At 36.9% G+C, this 15538-nt stretch overlaps 1 protein-coding gene across 1 annotated transcript in view; it reads right to left on the reverse strand.

Moving 5' to 3' along the window:
- LOC150085411 (attractin-like protein 1) overlaps positions 1 to 15538 on the reverse strand; it is a 310470-nt gene that overhangs the window by 275151 nt on the left and 19781 nt on the right. The window contains exon 3 of the mRNA XM_090374560.1: positions 868 to 999. Coding sequence (XP_090230686.1) covers positions 868 to 999 — 132 coding nt within the window. The remainder of the gene's footprint in view (positions 1 to 867; positions 1000 to 15538) is intronic.

Here is a 15538-nt window from a genome sequence, read left to right on the forward strand (position 1 = left end):
GTTTTAAGTCTTGACATACAATGCTTTAATGCAGATGTTTGTTTCATTTAAATCCAGATGTTTTGACTATCATTTTGAAGATTCTCTTGGATTACAAATAATTGCTTCCTGTATATGTGCAATATTTTTAGTTATCCTCATGGACTTCTTTCTGCCAACAATGCACTTCTTATTGTCCACTGCAGAACCATACTATTGAAACCTCTTTATTAACCTTGAAATTACCGATCTTTCTGGAACTTTTCTGCAACCAAATTTCATTTCAATCTCAAGCTCTACTATAACAAAACTGCCAGTCTGATAAAGCCTTTTTCACACAAAAAACACACTGCTCAAATCTTTTACTTCATTACTCTTACAGAATTTTCCTGCTAGGGTGTATCACTATCCATTAAAAAACTCTTGTGTTTAACAACACCAAAGACACAAATGCCTGCCCAATACATCAGAAGAAATAGGCTGTTTGTTTGTTTGTTATTTAGTTTTTAGGAACATTAGCAACTAAGGCCATATTGTTACGGGGATATGCAGTGGTCATTCCCTGACCTTTACTCATCCTCCGTATTTGGTGGTCATGGGCTCGAACCCCGGTCTAATCAAGAAGCGTGTGCTATGCACTGCTGCTCCTGCCCACGGAGGCGCCAAGAAATAGGCATTTAAAATGTTGCTTTTCTTAATGACTCTGTATTATCTAATTATGATACGTAAATTTAAAAATACTTGGATCACTGAGCCACAGAAAATGAACTGGAGGGCCAGAAGCAACCTAAGTGTTTGAGACCCCAATCCACTATACTAAGCAATAAACAGAGATATATACTCAAAAAAATATCACTCTACGTATTTTAAGTGCAATTTTCATCTTACCTGTAAGTTATGTTGAAACCACTCATATTATAAGCGGCATCACTATAGAAATATAAGTATGCATTTCCTGATTTTGTTACAATTTCTGATAATTCTTCATCTTTTGTTTTCCCACTCTGTGCAACAATGCCACTAAAAATAAGATAAAACCAAAGTAAGCGGTTATGTCTGTTTCCTTTGTATTTTTGATACAGTGCTTGGTAAAGCTGCCTGCCAAAAAAAATCCATTATCTAAAAGAGTAAATGAATAAGTATACACATCATGAGTCTCTTGATCCTGCCCCTAAACACCATAAAGGGGGAATCAGAGATATCTCAAAGGAACACAACGAATAAATAAAAAATATATAATTCAAACTAGATAAATAATTACAGTAGAGTGTCAAAAAATCCTAACATCAATAATTCGAAATGTCAATAATCCAAACAAGCCAGGATTTATTTCTTTTTTTTAAGCTGGTGCCATAAAATAATTACAATAAGCATCAGTTATTGTGATCACCTTTGCAAATTAAATTTTGGTTCTATTAAACAGCAATTCTAATAGGCAAAAATCGGAGGAATATTTTCCACAGGATATAAAACTGAAGATATAAAGCACAAATTTATACTTTTTTTTCCCTTACAGATTAAAAAAAATAAATGATGCTTAAAAATCAGAAAAATATTATGCACAGGTTAGTAAAATAAAAATAAATTTATACTTATGTATATAACTTAATTAATTAGTTGAATGGATCAACTATGTAGCCAGATTCCAAGACAACATCACACAACCATATGATTACCAACCAGACCCCATTTCTGGTCCAGATGATGAGCTGTTTTCCATTCAAATCGATCAACAGCAGCTCCTTCAAGCCATCAACTCGCTGAGTCCGTCATGCACCGCTGGCGTCGATAAAGTCCCGCATTTCATCGTAAAGTGCCTAAGTCCATATATCCTTGATCCTTTGCTCTACTTGTTCAACTCCATCCTCTCTTATAGAGTGTTTCCTGCATCCTGGAGAAAATACGCTCTTGCCCCACTACCTAAAGTTCAACTATCAAGCCAGCCGAAGCACTATAGACCGATATCCACTGCATCCACGCTCCTAAAGCTACTGGAAAAAGTCCTTCTTCCGCATATAACATGCCATCTTCTTCCACAACCATCAAAGCAACTCCATTATGTTCTCCCTAACAGATCAACTGTCTCCAACCTTCTGGCAGTCCAAACAGAAATTCTAAATGCTTTTGAGGCCAGATCAGAAATGGCGGTTGTTTATGCTGATATCAAAGCTGCCTTTGATAGCCTGAACATCTCAGCCCTTCTGAATCTCCTAACCAATTACTTTCGGATCAAAGGTGACGTTTTCACTTTTCTGCACTCGCTCCTCTGGAATAGAACAGTGTACCTCAATCATCGCAACCTCTCCTATACCCGATCCATCAATGCAGGTGTGCCACAAGATGGCATTTTATCGGGGTTACTTTTTACCGCCCTCCTTATTCCGTTTGTGTGTAACAGAGATGATGTTATTATCTATGCCGACGATATAAAGTTCCTAACAGAAATACCACTATCAGCCGACAGAGGAGTGATCACTTCGGAAATCTGTAATAAGATCACAGCTTTCTGTAGCCATCTCAACCATTTCGGTCTTAAACTGAACCCTCAAAAATCCGTTATTATGGTTTTTTTCTCTCAAGAAGTGTCCCACATTCATACGACCCTCACTGGAGGGTGCAGTTATTCCAAGTGTAATTAAACACAAAGATCTCTGTGTAACCTTTGACCCAAACCTTAGGTTCAACTGTCACATTGAATGTGTTCTACGCAAGATCAGCCGAATGCGCTGGATTGCCCGTCAACATCTTCTCCATAACTCAGACACAAGAACCACAATCAGATATCTGGAAACCATTATGTATCCTACCTTTCTGTATACCTCTGAAATATGGGCCTCCGCAGTACCTTCTCTCATGAAGCCCATCCTCGCCAGTGAATACTGGATACTAAGTGGGCAACCCGCAAACATCGACTCCCCCCCCCTAACAGAGGACTACCAGCATGGCCGACCAACTTCAAATCCTGTGGCTGCCTCAAATAATCGGCATGAGGAGAACTGTGACCGCAGTCAAAATGCTGGTTGGCAAAATTAACTCCCCTGACTTCTGGGATATATGTCAGTAGCATGTTCCACTTCCTTCCTTACGAGCCACCCCTCTTCTTCAGCTACAATGGAACAGGCTGAAGATCAGTGACAGATTCCTACCTGGCCAAGTACTTCCTACAATACAAGCCCTGCTAACGATCGGAGTTGATCTCCTGAAATTCGCTTTGGATCGCAATTACAGGCGCTCGTTGGCCGAACTTGTTCCCCTTTTGTTTGGCCCCTGATGTTGACTGTTACTGATATCTCCACTTGCTATCTCCTATGAGGCACAGAACGCAAATCGATGAACTGTTTCACAAGAAAATGCTATACCGAACATCAATTTGGCACTGTGAAATATTCTGACTTGTGTGAATATTCTGAAATATGTGCTTTGTACATATGAACGTGTACATATCTTGGTGTATATCTGCCTTATACTCATATCTATTGAATGGTTAATACTATGTTTTTAAGTTAATTTAATGTTATGCTATTTTTTTGTTATACTGTACATATTTTTATATTACCCTATATCTTTGTCAAGCCCCTGGCCTCCCAGCTCTGGCAGGCACATTATTGTATCTATAGTGTACAATAAAGATTTTCTCTCTCTCTCTCTCTAATATACATACAGTACTAACTAAACATAACACTTTGTAATCTGTTATTCAACACACTTTGTAATCTGATATTTCTGTTCACTGACTTTTTTTTGGAAGTTGTAAAAGCAAAAACAGTAAAAAAACATTAAGTGTCAATCAATAACAAAGAACATGGCACGCAGAAATTGTAACTAACACAATGTCTCGTATCTCGCAAGTGAGATACGGAGTAAAAAGATTCTGAACAGAATTTTTACAGAGTTTTATTTTACAGTACTGTAGGTTTCTTTGTCTTTTAAAAGGAAGTAGAAATTTTTACCAATTGAATCCAAGATTGAGATTTTAAACAGACTTTTAAAGGGAGAAAGTGAGTCTTTGTTAGCAAAATTTTACGAGGTTGGAAAGTCAACCACCAAAACAGACATTAAAAACAACAAAGAAAAATTTCTAAGGTTCGCATCAAAACTTGATTCAAATGATGGTGCAAAAAAAAAAAAAAAAAAAAACCAACTATGAGAACAGCTAATGATCCATACCTCAAAGGTTCTGTTTATTTGTGGTTCACACAGAGACGAAGTACAGGAGAACCCATATGTCAACCTTTGTGTGAAAATGCACTAGCTTTTAACAAAAAATTAGGCAGTCCCTCAAATTTTAAAGCCAGTGTTTTTATTTATAAACTTACTAAACTTTTATTTTAGTCTCCACAACAGTATTTTTGATAAGTTTGAAAATCTGAACAAATCAGAAGTTCGAATTAACCCTGGTCCCAATTAGTTTGGATTATCGACACTCTATTGTATATAATTTTTATAATTATATAAAAATTCAAAATTTCATTTTGGCATGCAAAAGAATAAATGTAAGCAAAAAAATAGAATAAATAAATAGTTTATTTATAGTTCTATGTAAAGAAACAGCATTACAATATTAGAAAAAATAAAATAAAAAAATAGCATGAGGGTCAAAGAGCTCTCAGTACAGTACAAAAAATAAAACTACAGGTTAGCAAAAAGAATGGCTTCAATAGCATCTCTGCAGTACTAGAAGTTGTCTGAATAAAAAAATGTGCTATTGCAGAAAAGCTGCTAAACAAAATATAAAGAATAGTAGTAATATAACTTATTTGCTGTCAATTTGAAAAGGTGTTTGACCACATAACTTATTTAAAAAATTCAATGATGATTTTTTGAGGGATTTTTTTTTCCAATAACCAAATAACATGGGAAGTTTATTTCCTTTTACCAAAACACTCTCACAAACTGATGTTCATCTAACATGTATGTAGATGTTAGGATATTATGATGTGGTTACAAAGGAACTGGATGCAAAAAATAATTTTGATATCACATATTTGTATTTCAGGACAGCTTTTGACACTGTTGCACACGGAAGACTATTGTACAAATTGGAGCAGAATTGGTATTAAGGGTAAGTTGCTACAATGGATAAAAGGATGGTTGAGTGGGAGAAGACAGAAGGTGGTAATTAATGGGTGCTGCTCTTCGTGGACTAATGTTATTAGTGGAGTCCCACAGTGTTCGGTGTTGGGTCCTTTGTTGTTTTGTATATTTATCAATGATATTGATGAAGGTATATCAGGCTTAATGTCGAAGTTTGCAGATGATACAAAGGTTGGCAGGGTTGTTAATGACAGTAATGGCAGTGTGCTACTGCAACAGGATCTAGATAATTTGGGAAGATGGGCAAAGAAGTGGCAACTGAAGTTTAACCTTGACAAATGCAAAGTACTGCATATGGGTAGAAGTAACTCCAGAGAAACGTACCAACTGTGTGGTACTACACTTAAGGTGGTAGAAAATGAAAAAGACCTGGTAGTAATTGTACAGTCAGATATGAAGTTTTCTGAGCAATGCAGACAGGCTGCCAGGGCAAGTCATGGGGTTTTGTCAATGATATATAGGAATTTTGCTAGCAGGGAAAAGGAGGTGATTGTCCCTCTGTATAAGGCAATGGTCAGGCCACGCCTTGAGTACTGTGTACGGGTCTGGAGGCCTTATTTTAGGAAGGATGTAGATTTGCTTGAGCGTGTACAGAGAACGGCAACAAGATTGGTGAGGGGAAAGAAGGGATCCTCTTACCAAGAGAGGCTTAAGTTCTGCAAATTGTAGTTGCTGGAGACTAGGCACCTGCACAGTGATCTGATTGAGGTGTATAAGGCCTTGAATGGAGCAAGCTGAATTCTGATGGGATCATTCCACTTGTTCAGATTACGAACTAAGGGGGCATAAATTCAAATTAAGAAAAGGCAGATGTAGAATAGATGTGTGGAAATTTGCCTTTAGCCAGCGGGTGGTTAATTGCTGGAACAAACTTCCATCTGTCGTCGTGGAAGTTGATAGGTTAAATAAATTTAAGGAGGAACTGGACAGGCATATGGAGGGAATGGTGCGATTTTTTTTTTTTTTTTTTTTTTGACTGATGCTGCATAAGCTCATTCACTTGCTTTCTTGCATCACATGCCACTACTACTACTACTACTACAACATGGGACAAATGAAGTGACAGCATATATTTTTAGCTCCATAAAGCAGAATGGTTTCGGTGTAAATTTTAGAGTCTCTCAATAATAAAGCCATAGTTCTTATTGCTTAACAGTAGTTCAAAAGTAAATTAAAATTAAAGTTAAATTATTAAGAATGTAAGATAGTACACTAAGATCACTGCCACTAAGTGTCAGTGATCATAGTGTACTAACATGAGGTTTTTTATACATATGGAAACACCAAAAAAAAAAAGGAATTTTAGAACCTATAGTATTTAGAAGTGTGTGGGTTGATCAAGAAAATATAGCACTTAGAAGTGTCAAGAGGAAGAAAATGAAAGAAGATACATGTTGACATAAGACTTAATTTCTGCAGACTAATTTTCTGGAAATGTGTGTGAAAATAAGTCATTCCAGAAAGTGGAAGCTGAAGGAATAAATGAGGAAGAAAAAAAGTTGGTTCAGTGAGTTTGAAACTGGATAATAAAAGGATGCTGAACGGTTGTTTCACACATTATGACTGGGTGGGAAGAGAGAGAGAGTGGGAATTACAGAAGCCAATTCAGGACAACAGTGCCCATGGAAGTATCTAAAGAAAAGGCATGCAGCAGAAACTGAATGTCTATGAGACAGAAAGTAGACAGGCTCTGTAAGAGATGGATAATGAATTAAATTAACTGCCCTCTTCTGAATGAAGTCTAAAAGCCTGAAAGAGGTTTATAGAGATCACCACTCATGATGCAGCAACAATATTCCACAGTAGGCCGGATTTCAGATTAGCATTATTATTAGCATTAGTAGAGGCATATGATACAAGAAAACGAGTTTATGCAGCATCGGCTAAAAAAAAAAAATATCCCATTTCACCCATCCATTTGCTCCAAAAGTTTGTCCAGTTTTTCCTTGAATTTATTTAAATTATCAACTTCCATACAACAAATGGAAGTTTGTTCCAGAAATCCGTTGATTGCTGGAAGATTCACCTTAACTGTTTAAGAACATTTAGTGTCAACTACATATAGAGTAAAGTCAGGAGTGTCATCAACAAAATGAGTGAATTTGATCTCCTGGTTAGGACAACTAACCCTAACATAATAGGGTTAATGGAAGCATAGTATCATCCAGAATATAGGATAAGTTTCACTATTTTATGTACGTTGTATTTAGTATGGATAGGAAAGATAGACGGGTTGGCGGCATCATGATTTTTATCAAAAGCACAACTGCACCTTGCCTGAATGCAACATAGGCTTTCACAAATTGGAAATTGTACAGGCTAATAGAGAATCAGTGCAGTATGAGTTAGCTGAAAACAAATGTGCAATGAGAGTGGGAATAATCTACAGATCAGAACCCCTACATACAAACAGAATGGGCAAGAAAGTGTAAATGTCTTATTATGAGTGATTTCAATTTGCCCCTAACTGATTGGAGCAATTGGGAGGGGAATTTACCACAGGGAATAAAATTTTAAATCAATTAGATGATCGTTATTTGAATCAGCATGTTAGGGATAGTACCACGGGCAAGACTGATCTTCACTCATTAACCAGATGACATTATTATTAGCCATATGGTACCAAAAAATATTCTGAGAGAGAGAGAGAGAAGAATGATGATATCCAGCTCAGGACCCTGGGTGTGCCAAGCCCACACTCACAAGATGTTTGTTGTTGTTGTTATTTGGTTTTTAGGAGCATTAGCAACTAAGGCCATATTGCTCCAGGAATATGCGGTGGTCATTCCCTGACCTTTCCGCATCCCCCGTATTTGGTGGTGATGGGCTCGAACCCTGGTCTAATCAAGAAGCGTGTGCTACGCACTGCTGCTCCTTCCCACCTGGCTACGGAGGCGCCCTCACTAGATGTGCGCCCCTGGGGTGATAGGACTAGTACAAAAACTATTAGAAGGGTGTGATCACCGAATTCTAAGTTGTATGAGAACAGAGGTAACAATTGTTAAAGGCAAAGGACTGGGTTTTAATTATGAGTATTAATTAAGAAATCACCGTCTTCTTAGACAGCAATTTTTCATAATATGCCTTTGCCACATAAAGGTTTTCTGTGGTGCTGTTACAGATCAATCTGTAGCTCTAGCTTTTATTCATCCATCTTGGAAATCTTATATTGTATTTCCTGAATGGCATATGTACATTTAAGGCTTCTCTGACTATAGCTTTAAAGTTATACTATAATTCTTAAAAAAAGGTCAGGAAAAGAGAATTTTTCACATATGTGAGTACAAATAGAAGAATGAATCAAAATAGATCCATGAATAATGAATTAAACCAGTACTTTCATTGATATAATTGCACGAGTTGAGGTAGAAAAAGCATGAACTTAGTGATATTGAAATTTAAGAAGATTAATTTATTACAAAAACTTTCAAGCCTAAAAATAAGCAAAGCACCTTTGGTTGATGGCATATACCTGGTAAACAATTCCTAGTTCATTTCACAAATATACATGGTCTCAATTCTAATCTCAACGATGTCCATTTCCACTTGCAGTCTGCCAAACCCCATGTACTATTTCTGACAGAATCTCAGTTATTGGTTGATTCAACTACTGCTCATCTCAGTTGCCCAAATTATTCGCTGTACGATTCCTTTCGCCTCAAAGGTGGTACTTGTGCATATTTCCATTCCGATATTCCCTGTCAGAGACTTGGTAATTTGGAATCTCCTCTTTTCGATCTTCTCTGGAAATCTCTCTACTTCGTTGTGTCAAATTCATCTGCTGTCTCTACCATTTTCCCAACTCCACTAATCACTTGGAGCTTTTTGACTTACTCTCTTTGTAACTTGACTTTCTCCAGTCCAACTTTCCTAACAGTGAGGTAATTTTCCTTGGTGATTTTAATGTTCACAACGCCAGTTGGTTCCGTTTTCTAGTCACACCGACTCAGCTGGTCAAGATGCTGAGGCTTTTGAAATTACTAATGACATTGCACAGACTGTTCATTTGCCTACAAGAATACCAGACAATCCTAACCATACAGCCAACACGCTTTATCTTTTTCTCACAAACAACCTTTCTAAGTACAGGTCGAAGTGAGTGGTCCTTTAGGCACCTCAGATCACAACTTGGTGATTGTCTCTTCTCCAATGGAAACTTTATCTCATGGCTATTCCGAACCTCGTGTTGTTTGGCATTACAAGAATGCAAAATGGGATGACCTGCGAGATTTCTTTTCTTCTTTTCCTTGGTCGGATTACTGTTCAAACCTTCTGATGTAACATTTGCTCAGATCGTGTCAGTGAAATTATTCTTGTAGGAATGGAATCCTTTATTCCACACCACTTTAAAATCTCATCCTTTATCTAAATCTTGGTTTTCCAATAAATGTGCTAAAGCTGTTCAAGAGAAGATGTTTTGCATATCGCAAATGGTTTGTTTCAAATTCTTCAGTTTCATTTTCTGCCTACACCAAAGCTCGCAACAATTGTAAAGCAGTTATTAATCAGTCCAAACTAGATTTTGATCAGACTAAGAGTAGAAAACTTGCTTCTTGCCCTAATGGTAGCTGAGCATTCTGGTCTCTTGCCAAAGCTATTGGCCACAACTTTTGCCCATCTCTTCTCCCACCTCTGTCAAAACCAGATGGTTCTGTTGTCTCTTCGGCCAAGGATAAAGCTGACCTGCTAGCATCCCATTTTTGTTCCAACTCATGTGTTAATTATCTTGGTAAAACACCTCCCACCTATCCCAACACGCTCCATTCAATGCCTCCTGTGGTCTTACGTCAAAAGGATGTCAGAAGGATTTTTACGAATCTTGATGCTACGAAAGCTCCAGGTCCTGATGGTAGTGCTCCACTTGTTCTCAAAACCTGTGCTTCTGAACTTATTCCTGTTCTTTGCCGCCTTTTTTCACTTTCTTATTCCAAAGGTGTTTTTCCTTCTGCTTGGAAATTTGCTCATATCCAGCCAGTTCCTAAAAAGGGTGACAAATCCCTCCCATCCAATTTTTGTTCCATTGCAATTACTTCTACTCTTTCTAAAGTAATGGAGAAATCAATTAACTGCCAACTCTTAAACTACCTAGAAATCTTCTGTCTGATCAACGATCACCAGTATGGGTTTCGTCAGTGTCGATCCACTGGTGATATTCTGGCTTATGTTACCCATTTATGGACAAATTCAATGGAAAAGTTCAGTGAAACACAAGCAGTTGCTCTTGACATCTCAAAGGCTTTCAATCGTGTTTGGCATAAAGGTCTTCTAAACAAGCTTCCATCTTATGGTTTGCCAACTGTTTTTTGTAATTGGTTATCCAGTTTTCTCTCTGATCGCTCAATGAGGGTGATGGTAGATGGATATCGGTCTTCTAACTTCTCCACTAATGCCGGTGTCCCCCAATGTTCAGTTGTTTCCCCCCACTCTTTTCTTCTTGTATATTGATGACCTTCTTCCACTGACTGGAAATCCTATCCATAGTTTTGCCAATGATGGCACATTGCATTCCACTTTCCATTTTGAGAAACCTTGCCCTGCTCAATCAGCTTCAACTTCTCGAATATCCGCTAACAATTTCTTAAATGCCAATCTACAGGTAATTAATTCTCCAGTGGGGCAAAGAGAATTTAGTTGATTTCAATCCTTCTAAAACTCAGTCTTGTCTTATATCTTGCAAAAAGGATTCTATCTTTGGTGACACATTCCGATTTCTAGGCAAAATGATATATCTCTTTTGGGGATTACCCTGACTTCTAATCTTTCTTGGCACAAGCACATTACAAATATTGCTTCCTCTGCATCCAAAAAACTTGGTTTCCTCTTTCGCTCTTACTTTTCTTTCAAACAGCTGTTCACGCTGTACAAATCGCAAATCCGCCCTACCATGTAATATTGCTCCCACATCTGGGGAGGTGCCACCAAAACCTCTCTCAGGCTTCTAGATTCCATTCAGAAGAGGGTAGTTAGGTTAATCAATGACTCCTCTCTAACAGAGTCTCTCTACTCGCTGTCTCATAGACATACTGTTTCTGCTGCATGCCTTTTCTACGGATATTTCCATCGGCACTGTCCTTCTGAATTGGCTTCTATAATTCCCGCTCTCTCTTTCAAAACAGTCCGAACATGTGTTGCCACCAGCCAACATCCATTTACTGTCCAACTTCAAACTCACAGAACCAACTTTTCACCTTCCTCGTTTATTCATTCAACTGCGGTTTTCTGGAACAACCTTCCTTCATATGTATTTCCTGAAAATTACATTCTACAGAATGTTCAAGTCTAATGTTAACAATTATCTTCTTTCATCTTCTCAACCTGCAACCCAAGCACGGTACTAAATACTATGGGTTCTAATACCTCTTTTGTTTGGGGTTTTCATAAAAAAAATTGTGAGGAAAGTGGAAAGAGGATGCACTGAACTATTAATGTTAATTATGTAGCTGTCACTGGAATCACAAAAGATTCCCTTAGACTGGATAAGTGCCAATTTATCATCAATACATTACGGTGATTCTAAGAGTGAAGTGGGTAACTACTGTTGTTGTTGTTGTTTGTTGCTTGGGTTTTATTGGCGCATTAGCAACTAAGGCTATAATGCGGCAAAACCTGGTCATAAAAAGTAAAATTTTCAGTGGCCTAATGATTTAGGTCACTAAGTCAAGGTATGAAACAAGTATAGTGGGTAACTACTAATCAGTCAGTCTGATTTTATGGTAAGGAAAATCATGGAAGCAATGATGAAAAGTGCAATTCAGGATCATTTAGAATAGAAAGAGAATTCTGAAGGAAACATGGCATGGTTTTGCAAAGAGAAAATCATGTTTAACCAACCTGGTTAGCTATTTTAACAGAGCCACTCATGAGCTGGATGTAGGTAACAACTTTGACATCTACTTGGATTTCAGTAAAGCATGACTCAGTCCTGCAGAGATTACTGTGTAAGCAGAAACAAGTTGGAATCAGATAGAAAATCCTTCGAATGATTGGATTAATTAATTTTGCCCGCTTTAAAATTTATATGGTGTTCAATTTGAATGACAGCCACTATAAATGTGATTATGAACAACTTAGAGAATGAAAGAGAGAAATATGTTAAGCAATTTGATTTTCAATAAACTGCTCAGTCATATTACAGAACAAGTTCACTGACATCAGGAAACAACATGCTGCTTCAGAAAGTTACAGTGCAAAGTTTTTTCCCCATAATTGTAATATAATTAACAAAAACTGCTGCCACCACAGAATTTTTTTTTTTTTTTTTTTGGCTAAATTCTAATATTCCAAACCTTTATGATGCATATACATGATAAATTCAGCAGTGCTTTATAGATACTATCTGAAAATTAGACTAGCAGAACACTCTATAGCCCAAAAGATATGCTGAACTGCAGTTGTGAAATAGAATTTATCTTTATTGATATGTTTATTTATCACTAGCTAAACTTTACCAGGATGAGCAGTAACACTATAATTGTCAAAGCAGTAACACTGCTTCACCATTCCAATAGAACAATAAATAATCTTTTGGCAATTATGCACTTTACTATAAGCAGTTCTCTACGATGTTAGATTTTGATTTGAAAATCCAGTCTTTTCATATATCTAGTAAGGGCTAAGTGAGTTTAGTCACTGACTAATCTCACTTAATATTTTGGTATTTGCACACTTTTAATACTAGCATTCTCTACAATATGAGATTTTGAAAATCCAGAATTTTCATATATTTGACAAGGGCTAAGTCAGACTAGCCAAAGGATATGATGGAGACATTACACAATGACTTTCCATGTCCATTATATAGTACCTTTAAGAACTGGATTGTTCAGTTTAAAAGGGGTTGTAAAGTCACCAAAGATGAACCCAAGTTTCATGACTTGATTTTATAAGCCCATCTGACAGGGTCATAAATACAGTAAAGCCACTAAGCATGTCCTATGAACAAGTCCATCATGTTGTATGCAAAGAATTGTGCAAGTTATTCAATGAAATCGGTGACAAATGTTTTGAATACAGAGTGCAAGGGGTGGGGAGGGGGTGCATGGATTGTGCAAGAACAAGTCTTGTAAAACTGGTTCAGAATTCAAACAAGACTGTCCCAACACAAATTCAGAGGTAACCATAGATGAAACTTGAATTCATTACTATGATCCAGACACTTTTTTCATAGCGGGAACTTCTGTTGTTATGGGTACGCACATTCAGATGAAATGCTCAAACTGCTAGCAATATCGAACTTTTGCTCATCAATCACTCATCACCACACCATGCATACTGTGAAATCATGAACAATTTATGCATGATTTCACAGGATTAGAGCCAGCGGAGAACACTGCTGAAGACAATAGCAGGCTGGCACAAGAAACAGGATTAGACGAGGTTACAGCTAAAGATGTAACAGAGCTGTTGGATAACCAAGGACAGCAGCTTTCCAATGAAGATGTGGAAGAATTGACTAAAGAACTAAGCCAACAGAAGGAGGAGAAAGAAAAGGCAGAGATCCTCCTCTAAAATTTATGAATGCAAGAGATCCTTTCAGCTGTGGAGACCCTCACTGATGAGCTCTGTGAGAATGACCATGATTGGGAGTAAAGTGCAAAAGTGAAAGGGGCATAATCGTATCCATTGGCCCTTATTCTGAGATTCTCAAAGAAAGAAAGAGGAAATCTCAACGGTCAACACTGCATGTTGTCTTCAAAAAAGGGAAGATCCTCAACCAGGGACTTCATCAGAGAATCGAAATCTCTGCGTTACGCCACTGTCAAAAAAGATCAATGCAGGGACCTTAAAGTGGCGCTAACAAAAACTTTCAGTCTGGGCTTCGAACATCTTAAATAGAAAACAGAACACAGGTAAATATGTTGGAATTATGGCATATCTTTAAAGCAATAGTCACAGAAGCCATGGAATGTTTATATACCATTAGGAAAATTTTGTATAGGGAGGAAGCAGAGATAAATGAATAATGAGTGGCCACTTTAAAAGAGCAGAAAAAGATGGCATGGAAAGTTACAGATCAATGAACACTACAGAAGCCTATAACAGCAACAAGTTGTTCTATAATAGTACCAGAAAAAAAGTTAAACTGGCAAAAAAGTTATGCATGAAAGACTGCTGGATATACAAAAAAAAGTAGTTTTTCATGGATGTGAATACAAAGAGAACAAATCAGATCAGACCCTTGTGTAACAAATGCATGAAAGTCTCAGATAACTCATCAAGCTGATGTTGCTTATGAACTGAACAGGTACTTTGCTCTGATCTTTACAGAAAAAAGGCCTTTAATAATGAGAAGAGACTGTGAGGCCAAACAAATATGAAATGAGTGCATTGAACCATTAAAGATTAATTATGAGGGTATTATTAGACTCAGGAAACATTTCTTTGAACTGGAGAAGTGCTAATGAATTAAGAGTGAAATAGGTAACAACAGACCATTCAGTCTGACTTCAAAGTTAGGGAAATCATGAAGGCAGTAATAAAGAGAACAATACACAGTCATAAAAATAGAAATAGAATTCTGAAGGAAACAACACAGCAAAATTTTTTTAAAAGGAAAATCATGTTTAACCAAGACAAAAAAAGGTTAGCTATTAATAGATCTTCCCCTTTTTCAAGTATTTATTAATACATAGTTCAGATGGATTCAGGGAATAATTTCAACATCGCTTATTTGGATTTTAGCAAAGCATTTAATCAGCACTGCATTAAGAGGTTAAAGAATAAACTAGAAATGTTCGGATCACAGGTAAGATCTGTAATATCAATGCTACATACATAATGTTAATCCACTATTCAGATTAGAAGAATATTAGAAGTAGGATCCCTCTAGGGTCAGTACTAAGATCACCGTTCGTTCGTTCTATCTGATTATTCTTAAATGACATCTACAATGGGCTACAGGGTCTGGCATCAAAATTTGCAGTTGATGTCAAGATCAGAAGACTGAAATTAGAATCCCCTTATATATGCTCCACTACACTTTTAAAACAAAAATTAATAAGATATTCAAGGCCTGTTTCCACACCTCAAAATTACAATTCAAAATCAGAATAACTGTTGTCTGACAAACAAAACTACACAGCAACAGGTCTGGACAGTTACTAAGTACAGGCTATAAGAAAACTTTGAAGTATATATATATACACACACACTGGTGTTCAAAGAAAGTGCATCACCTAGGAATTTACATTTCTAACCCTTTTTCGCAATGGTATATTACATTAATGACTAGCATCGCAAATAGAAATATAAACAAAAGATATTTATTAATAGTTAAGGCAAAGCTAAGTAATATTTGACATGTGCTCTCAAAAATTCCAAAATGAGCATCTGCAACCTTTATACAACACTTTTGGTAAACACGACAATTATGGCTGAAATGTTATCAGAAGCCCTCAATTTGCTTCAATTTATCATTTTAAATGGAAAACAGACAGCAGAAAGGCTATCGGCATGTTAAACTCTG

The sequence above is a fragment of the Mastigoproctus giganteus genome, chromosome 5, assembly GCF_048544385.1.
Source record: "Mastigoproctus giganteus isolate SK-2022 chromosome 5, ASM4854438v1, whole genome shotgun sequence".
NCBI classification, from domain to species: domain Eukaryota; kingdom Metazoa; phylum Arthropoda; class Arachnida; order Uropygi; family Thelyphonidae; genus Mastigoproctus; species Mastigoproctus giganteus.